The sequence below is a fragment of the Sciurus carolinensis genome, chromosome 19 (assembly GCF_902686445.1).
Source record: "Sciurus carolinensis chromosome 19, mSciCar1.2, whole genome shotgun sequence".
NCBI lineage: Eukaryota > Metazoa > Chordata > Mammalia > Rodentia > Sciuridae > Sciurus > Sciurus carolinensis.
In genome coordinates, this window is record NC_062231.1 from 9,805,995 (window position 1) to 9,815,805 (window position 9,811).

General features: G+C 35.7%; 1 protein-coding gene across 1 annotated transcript; it reads right to left on the reverse strand.

The window, feature by feature from the left end:
* Nucleotides 1-4,292: 4,292 nt before the first annotated feature.
* Nucleotides 4,293-5,237, reverse strand: LOC124971195 (putative vomeronasal receptor-like protein 4). The gene is made up of 2 exons (XM_047534979.1): nucleotides 4,895-5,237; nucleotides 4,293-4,666 (listed from the first exon to the last, which is right to left on the reverse strand). Exons 1-2 carry the CDS (start codon nucleotides 5,235-5,237, stop codon nucleotides 4,293-4,295), a joined length of 717 nt encoding a protein of 238 aa, XP_047390935.1.
* Nucleotides 5,238-9,811: the final 4,574 nt, after the last annotated feature.

Sequence of the window (9,811 nt, forward strand, 5' to 3'; positions counted from 1 at the left end):
AGGTTTCCCTTTTCCTTCACATCCTCAACTGGAGAGGTGGGCTAACACTATGCAGTTCCATGAGTGACAAAGAATGAGGCAGGGGTTCTTGAGCTTGGTGAAGAATACATTGCCTTCTTCTGCATTTGAACCTAGTTCTGGTTGGAATTTAAAGTGTGGCCTCCCTTGCCTTCAGTACCCTCCCTCTTTGTACTTATTTGTAGATAGGACACAGTCAACTTGTACCCACTCTCTCTCAGCTCTGATATTTCCTTCACCCACTGGACTTCTTGCTGGTGGAAATTATAAGTCCTTAATGTGCATGAGGCAGCCAGATGCAGTATACATGCAGTTACATGTTTGTGCTGTGTTCATACATGTGTCCACTCTCTTTTTGGAATTTAGCTATGAAACATAAGTACTAAGATACAATCAACAAAAATTTATATTGGTAACAGTATTGCATTCTAGCAAAGACAGGCCCACTTTGAACAGGGATCCTGACTGTGCGGGAGCATCATGGGACTACTCCTCCTTGGTCTGCCTTCTATCTCCTCCTCCTCCTCCTTTTCTTTATTCTCTCTTTCTATCTTCATCATTTCCCCCTCCCTCCTTTCTTCCATAATAGTAAGAATACTCAGTAGGCTATCTGTACTCTGAAAACATTTATAAGTGCACATTACAGTATTGTAAACAGTAAGTGCAGAATTATTCTGCAAATATCTAAAAGTTATTTATCTTTTAGTATTGAAATTTGATATCTATCAAAGAGCAGTACCCCACTTCACTGTACACCATTCCTTGGCAAGAAACATGCTACTGAGGCTGGCCTTAAACTTGTGATCGTTCTACATCAACCTCCTGAAACACTGGTATTCCAGGCATGTGCCAGGGTGCCTGAATCCTTTACTGGTTTTTATCAGGTTATTTATTGTCATAAGTTCTAGGGATTATTTATATATTTTAGATATTATCATCTTCTCAGGTGATGTGCAAGTAATTTTTCTCATTTCCCCAGCTGAATCTTCTCTGTTCATGCTTTACTTTGCTGTGCAGAAGCTTTTTGGTTTGATGAAATTTCACTTGTCCTCTTGTGCTTCTGTGTCCTATCCTTTAAGCGTAGTGGTCAAAACCATTTTCTAAAGCAATGTTGTAAAGCTTCTCTCTCATGTTTTCTTTTCATACATTACTCAAAAACTTATTCTTATCTTTTTATTTTATATTAAAACATAGTCACTTCAGCATCATATTTTGATACATGTAATGCTGTGTAGTGATCAAATCTTAGTAAAGGTCATATTCATTGGGAGAGATTGGTAAATGGGGCCCCAGCATTTTCCTCTAGAAATTTTGTAGATTCAATCTCTTTTTTATATTTTTAGTTGCTTTTAAAAACTTTTTATTTGTTCTAATTAGCTGCAAATGACAATAGGATGCAGTGATACATTTTGATAGATCATACATAAACAGAGTGTAATTTCTCATTTTTCTGATTATACATATTGTTGGATCATATTGGTCATGCAAGTTGATGTTTTAGTAATAGGTGAGATAACTTTCTGATTTCTTTCTTCTGCACAAGGATATCCAGTGTCCTCAGCACCATTTGTTAAAGAGACTATCCTTCCTCCATTGTGTATTTTTGGCCCCCTTGTCAAAGATGAGCTAACAGCATATGCATGGGCTTATTCTGATTCTATTTTCCGTGCATTGGTCTGTATGATGCCTACTATTACAGAGCCAAAGTGTTTTATTCCTGTCACTTTCTAATTTATTTTAGGGGGGAGAATTCTGTCATTTTAAGAATTTGTTCTAATTTTTTTATACAGGAGAGTAGAATGCATTTTGACACATCATACATAAATGGAGTATAATTTCACATTCTTCTGGTTATACATGATGTAGAATTACACCAGTGAGGTAATCATATATGCATATAAGGTAATAATGTCTGATACATTTCACTGTTCTTCCAACACTCACACCCCTCCCCTCCCTTCAGTCTATTCTGCCTAAACAAAAGGATCTCTATTTTTTCCTGGCCTCCCCCTTATTGTGAATTGGCATCTGCATGTCAGAGAAAACACTCAGCCTTTTGTTCTTTGGGATTGGCTTATTTTGCTTAGCAGTTCCATCCATTTACTGGCACGTACTATAATTCCCCTTCTCTTCCCCCTCAACTGTGTTGATAGTCCACAATTTATTTATACTTTTTTAAAAATTAGTGTCTGGTGGATATTTTTGGCATTGGAATTCACTGTGCCATATTCATGTATGTCCATAGGAAAGTTCAGTCTGATTCATTCTACTATTCTTCCCTTCTCCTGTTTCTCCTTCCTTTTCCTCAAGCCACTTCATCTACTCCACTGATCCTTTCCTCATTTTTGATGAAGTTTTCTCTCTCTTTTTTTCTAGGATATACTCAAAAGGCATTAAAATTGTTTAAATTTAAAATAATATCTATATGATTGTGAAGAAGAAAGTAATCATTCACAGGTAATGAAACTGAGAGCATTTTACAAAATAAAGTTTTTCAGTTTTTGGTAAGCAGACACTGCACATTTCATTTGAATTTATTACTACTACTAACATTATGTTAGCCAGAATTTTTAGTATGGGTGTGTCTGTGTTTATGAATTACAATATGCCTGGTATCTCTTCACAGGTTCTTGATTTCTGGGATCCAGTGTTACCATTCATGTTTTAGGTTGGCAATGCAGAACTTTTCAGAATCTATAACTCCATAGTTCCTTTCTTCTTACTTTATTTGTTATTTTTAGAAATACAAGACAGTACAATGTATTTTGTCATACATACATGGAGTATAACTTATTCTAATGAGAATTCTATTCTTGTCATTGTACATCATGTGGAGTTACCTTTGTCATGTATTCAAATACAAGGATAGGAAAGTTAAGTCTGATTCCATAGTTCCTTTCTGTCACCTCATGCTTTAATTGAGTAGACTTTAGCATTTTCAGAATTTCTTCTTTACTGTTTTTTTTTGAGACTGAATTCTCCAAAAAGTGTAAAATGTGTGATGTAGTGACATTTATAATGTTGTGGTACAATTACCCCCTTTACCTTGTTTCAAACATTTTAATCACTGGAAGAAAACCATGTATCTGATAAACAGACACTCACTCCCAGACCCTCCAAGCCCTGACAGTTACTTTTCTCCTTTCTGACTTTGAGATTTCCAATTTGTGGATATTTTATATGAATGTAGTTATAGCATGTGTGAATTTTCATGTGTGATTTTGTTTCCTTTTCTTCATATTTTTGAGATATATCCACATTGTAGCCTGTTTCCATACTTTATTTTTATGGCACAGTATTATTCAAGATAAATATAAATATGAATGCTAGATATAGTTGTATATTTATATGAATATATATATGTACATGCACTTACTCAGATGTGTATACATGTATACATACACAGACATTTGTTCATACATTCTTCTCTTGATGGACATTTAGAATTTCATCTATTTCTTAGTGTTGGCACTACCATTTGCATCTATGTACAAGCATTTTAATATCTGTTTTCAATTCTCTGGGGAATATAGCTAGGAATATAATTGGTAGGTCATGTGGTAATTCTAGGTTTAACTCTTTAGCAATCATCAAATTATTTTCTATAACTACTATACCATTTTATATTGTTTCCATAAATGTGTGGGGTTTCCAATTTCTTCACATAGTTACCAACACTATTTTTCTTTAAATGCAGACATTCTATTGGCCACAAAGTGCTATCTCATGGCATTTGGTGGGGTTTTGCTGTCATAATTTGGTATAAGGAAGCAAACCCCTAGGTAGTCCATCTGTTAACTACATCTCCTGTTCTTTTTATTTCTCTTAGACACATAGTCTCACTAAGTTACACAATATGCCCTTGAGCTTGCCATCCTTCTGCTTCAGTCTCTTGAGTAGCTTGATATAAGCGTGCACCTATTATTGGATGAAAAAGAGAAAGACATAAATGTGCCTCTAATAGTATTTCACTGAAAAGACTTTAAGAACTATGTTGGAGAAAGAAAGAAAATATACCCACTATAATGGTCTGAGATACAAAGGAAATGGAAACTATAAAAATGTATAAAATGCAAATTAAGCCAGATAAAATGAAAAGTAATATAAATATATTTAAAAAATAGTGCATATACAGGAAAAAACTTATTCACAAGCCATTTGCTGACTATTTAAATTACTTTGTTCTAACAGATTATTTTAATCCTATCAATAAATTTTTGAGGGAAATTTTATGAGATAAAGAAAATAGTTTTAATAAAAATGACAAAGCTGCTTTACATGAGTTTTATCAGAAGCTGAAATTTGTTTCTCCATTTGGTTTGCATAACTTTTATTATTTGAGTATCAGCACTGATCAGCACCAGAGGACTGATGGTGCCATAGCCATTGGCCACAAGCATTTGGAGAGAGACCAGGATGGGATCATTGGTGCACGTCACACTTATGAATAGTGAAATAATAAAGTCCACACAATAGAGGATCTCAAAGTAGCTGATGAGTAGCAGAATGGTGTGAGTGGCCCTTTGTTCAGGGGAGCTTATTAGAGAAAACCTGGAGCTATGAAGAGACATGGTTCGTTGTTTATGTCTATGCAACAGAAATATCATGTATGCGCTTGAAAGAACCAAAAGACCCAGAAATAAGAGATCTCTGAATGCCATAAGGGCAACAAAGAGGTACCTGTGTCTGTAGCTCATGAGCAGGAAGGAACAGTGGTCAGTGAGAAACAGAAGACCAAGCTGGGTCTTATTGTGTGAGGCCACTGTGCAAAGGATCAGATTGCTAGAGATGGACATGGTGAGGACCCATAAGAAAAGAAATAACCACACAATGGTATTTGTGAATTTAAATTTGAAATTGGTTAATCAGGAGCCACTGGGACTGAGGGTGACAGCCTGAAATACACTAAGGACACAGGTGGTACAGATGGAGAGTCCCCTCATGACCCTGTTCAGAAAGATAAGCACTTTGCATTTGAAATTATGTGGAATGTCCTGTGCTTCCCAAACATCTGTAGATACCAGAAGTTCCATGGTGAGGAGCATGAGGATATGTATCAGAGCCAAGTGGGTGATTAGGAGGTCAGTGAGCCTAGGCTTAGGACCCCCAAAGACAGCAGCAATGTGCAGACAAAAAAGAAAGGTGTTTGCTGAGATCCCAATGCCAGCTTGGGGATAGAAGGCATTTCTTATGGCAACATAATTGAAATTTTGCTTCATCTTCCTGGGGAATCTGTGAAGAAAATCAGGAGCATTTGATAGCAACAGTCTTTTCATTGACATGCTTCCAGTAAATCTACCACCCGTTATAATCTCAAGAATTGTCGGGGCTGGGAATGTGGCTCAGTGATCAAGCACTTGCCTAGCATGCATGAGGCACTGTATTTGATTCTCAGCACCACATTAAAAATTAAATAAAGGTATTGTGTCCAACTAAAAAAAATTTTAAAAAAGAATTGTCATTTACCAAGACAACAAAAGTCTGTATGACTAGAACAGGGTCTTATTCTTCTTGTTAATTTCAATTCGATAGCTAGTGGGTGGTTCCATGGTAGAGTGCTGTCCTATCATGAATGAAACACACATTCCATCTCAAACACTGAAAGAGAAAATGGAAAAAAAAGAAAAAAAATAAATTTAATCTTAAACATCAGGCATTCTTCAGAGTGATGATTTTGTTTATCTCCCATTATCTCCCATTTATCTCATGGAGGTGCTCAGATCTTACCCTTGTGTTTGGGCCCCTACACACCATGTTTTCCTTCATAACATAAGCTATGCTATTTAATGGTCAGTTTTTGTTTGCTTTCAGTCTTCCTGCAGATTTCTTAAAGGGGAAAATATCTAGAGTCCATACTCTTGACATAATGCTTATAAAATCCAGGCAAAAAGCATAGAAATTAATACAGAAATACAAGAAGTTCAATCATGACAAGCCACAAAGTCCATCTTAGAGTCTATCAGTAAAACATCATCAGGATAAGGATCTTTAGATACTTTTCAGTAAAAATCTGATTCCAAAGAGAGGTGGATCTCACATTGTTTTCTGCTTTTGGATATTTACTATCTAAAGTTTTGTGTCTTTTGTGAGATAGGAGAACAGAAGACAATCTTGCATGGTTAGAATATGAGAAAACAGGGGAGGCACTGTCAAAACACCAGGTTGAAATGACCTGGAAGCCCAATGTGAAGACTAGAGCTATTTTTATAGAAAGCAGCAAAGTAGGACTTTAACTTAGATGCTAACCAGTTCCTTGCCCTCTCAGGAGATACAGAAGGGAATAGATTACACACACTCATATTAAATGCAATGAAAAATTCAGCTTCAAGGTGAACTAACCATTATAAACCTCTAATAAATTCTTTCTTATCAGGACCTGTCAAATTCAACCTATCACACTGCAACTAGGATATTTGTCACCAATGAGCAAAAAAGAACTGTCCTCCATGAACAAGGTCAAAAACAACTGGAAGACTTCTGTTTGGATGATACTGGAATATTCTTTTTATAACATTCCTTATATGACTGTTCTTACAGCATATTCACTCAGGCCCTGAAACACCAAGGACTTTGTGTCTGCTTCATGAAATATGCCCAAGTTTCCAAATTTAACTTATCCTTCTACCAATGTCTGTATTTAAATATTTGCAAACCAGGATGCAAAACATCTCCATTATTATGATCTAGTTAAAATTTTCTTCTCCTCCTAAATCACACCAGTTCCTGAAGCTTTTGCTTAATTTACTTTAATGAACATGCAAATGTAAAGTCTGTAGTGATTCAGTGACTGAATTGAAACTGTACTTGGAAAATGTTTTTGTGAAGGGATTTTCCAATTCAGAACATCATCATTCAAGATTTGGGTGGAAGAAGTTGTCAGAACTTCTTTAGAAGAGAAAGTATTTCTCCTGAAAAGACAAAATACATTTTCTCTAGATTACTGTAAACAGCTGTCATTTTCTCTAGATGACTGCAAGCTGCTTTTTATGGGGCTGGGTATAGGATGTTGAACTCAGGGACAGTGAACCACTGAACCACATCTCCACCTCTATTTTTTGTATTTTTATTTAGAGACAGGGTCTCACTGCATTGCTTAGTGCCTCAGTTTTTCTGAGGCTGGCTCAGTTTCCTGGGCCTCTGGGATTACAGGCAAGCTTCCACTGCACCTGGCTTAAACTACTCTTCTTTAATAGAAAAAGTTTACTGAAATTATAACAAAGTAATTTGTCAATGTAGTTCTAGAAGCATTAACATATTTAATGTGAGTAAAAAGTTTTTTATTTTTGGTTATTTTTAGTTATATGTGACAGAAAAATACATTTTTATATAACTAGGCAAGGCTGGAATATATCATGCTCTAATTAGGACCCCATTCTTGTGGATGTTCTCAAAGGGGAGATTCACTGAGGTGTATACATATGTGTGCATAGGAATGTTATGTCAGGTTCATTCTACTTACTGAAAATTCTCTTAAATTCAATGCACTTTCTCAATGATTATGAATTAGCAAAGAATAACTCTATAGCTCATAGAACAGCTGGAAGAAGAGAATTCCAGAAAAATTTTCAAGTATCAAGAAAAAAGTTCCATAACAGAGGAAGATGTGAGCTATGTCTATTTGTGTGAGCCTACAATTATGTATAATAATGCTCTGCCATGTCATGAAAAAGTAGCAGCTTTTACTTGATCACAAATTTAAATTTATCCTAATATTTTACTGTCTCTTTGCATCATTTGGATATTTTGGAAATTACAAAATTCAGTGAGTCTTTGTGAAAGGAAACATTAGTTGTGGAAAATTCTAGTGCTAAATTCTCTGATTTTACAATGATTATGATTAAAGAAGATCTCTAAAGTTACAAGATCAGCTAGGAGAATATTGATGTTACAGATTCTTCAGATATCAAGGAACAATGCTTTCTGACACAAGGAGTAATAATGTGTCACCAGAATAATGGGCCTGTGCTTGTGTATTCTAATATCACTATGGCAACCTGTAAAAAACTAGTTTTATTTTATTACAAACTTGAGTTTATTCTATTTTTCTGTCTCCCTGTATCCCTAGGATAATTGAAAATACATAATACATCTCCATTGAATATCTTTGTTGTAGTAAAGAGAAAGATAAAATAATTCTTATATAGTGCACAAAGGACCATTTGAAAAATGTAATGTCTTTATTCTCATGTAAATATTAGATAGGATTTTTAGCAGGTGAGTCTGTGAGTTTAGAAAATTGCCAAAAATGGTTTTGAAATCTTTTAACTTCTGGAAAATAATGTAAAGCTAGAAATTGGTGGGGTTATTTTTGTTTTGTTTTGTTTGTTTTCTTTCGTTTTGTTTTGTTTTGGTATCAATGATTGAGCTCAGGGGCACTTGACCACTAAGCCACATCCCAAGCTCTATTTTGTATTTTATTTAGAGACAGGATCTCAGTGAGTAGCTTAGCACTTTCCTTTTTCTGAGACTGGCTTTGAGCTGAAAATACTCCTGTCTCAGCTTCCCAAGTTGCTGGAATGAAAGGCATGAATCACAGTTGGGCCATTTTAATTAATATAACTTGTTAATCATTATGCTGGAAAACTGACTCATATAAGATATTTGTAATATTATAATTTATAATGACATTATAAATTTAAAATAATAGGATAAAAATTCACATATTTCTAGTACAATTTCCAAGAAGTCCTGTAGCACATTAGGGATAAATACCTGTGTCATTGTTTTTTAGGTAGCAAGAGACAGACTTCAAAATGCCTTCCTCCAATGCCTACTCAGGAGCCTCCTCTTCCTCTCAGATTTGAGTTTACACTGCCAAGATGAATTTATATTGGACAGACAGTTTAGCTCATCTCTCAGTAGGCTGGCAATCATGGTGATGCATCTGAATTCTGACAGCACCTATTTTTCAGTAGGCAAGGAGAATGTCCCAAGAGGAAAAGAAAAGTACTTTTTCCCTTCTCAGACAATGGTAAACAAACCCCATCTGGATGAAAACTATTTGTGTGTAGCTCTCATTTTCCAACATCAAAGGCACCTGGTTGCATAGCACTGAGAGCAAACAAATCTAAGTACCCTTCTATTGATCCCAATAAGTTATGGCGTAGCAAAACTGAAAGTGACCTAACAAAACTAATGTTTACATCTGTCTACTGAAGTAGCTCTAAGTAATGACACCCCTATATCAATGAATATGCCTTACAGTTAGCTTTAAATTGTAAATTCCTCAGTTGTTAGAAGAAAATATGGAGATTAATGTGGGACCTTTATGCCTAGAATGAAATCTAGGAAGAATGCAATGGTGGGAGGTAAGAAGGTAGGAGAGGAGAAAATCAGGAGGGAAGAAAGAATTCATGGCTAATAGTTTCTTCAAATGGGCATAAAGACAGATTAAAGGCCTCCTTGCTGAGGGAGCCAGTTTTCTCTTCATTTTTGATCATTTTATCTCATCAATATCTGTGGGTCCTCAACTAGTCCCCCATTATTGTCCATGTCTCCACATATCTCACCTAAGTCATGCTTAAGTATGCAGCAGGTACATTGTCATTATAAAACAAAGAAACCATCAGAGAGGTGCATGAGCCACACTTGTTTGAAGGTAACATCTTCAGCTACTGCAAACTCCAGCTTAGCTGCAGTTAGTCTAGGAACCTTGGATGTTAGTCACCAAGGACTCTCTCCTTTTCACCATAGAAACAAAAATGAGAATTTTTTTTCCCTGTTAGCTCTGGTAATGGAATGTCAGGAAAGCAACTGGCTGGCCTGGGTTGTGTCCCCCAAACACAGTTGTAAG

Excerpts from the sequence above, each read along its gene's own strand:
- LOC124971195 (XM_047534979.1), bottom strand. The coding sequence starts at position 5,237 with ATGAAGCAAAATTTCAATTATGTTGCCATAAGAAATGCCTTCTATCCC. Across the intron at positions 4,667-4,894 it reads GGCTGTCACCCTCAGTCCCA|ATCTCTTATTTCTGGGTCTT; the intron begins GTGGCTCCTGAT and ends TGGCATTCAGAG.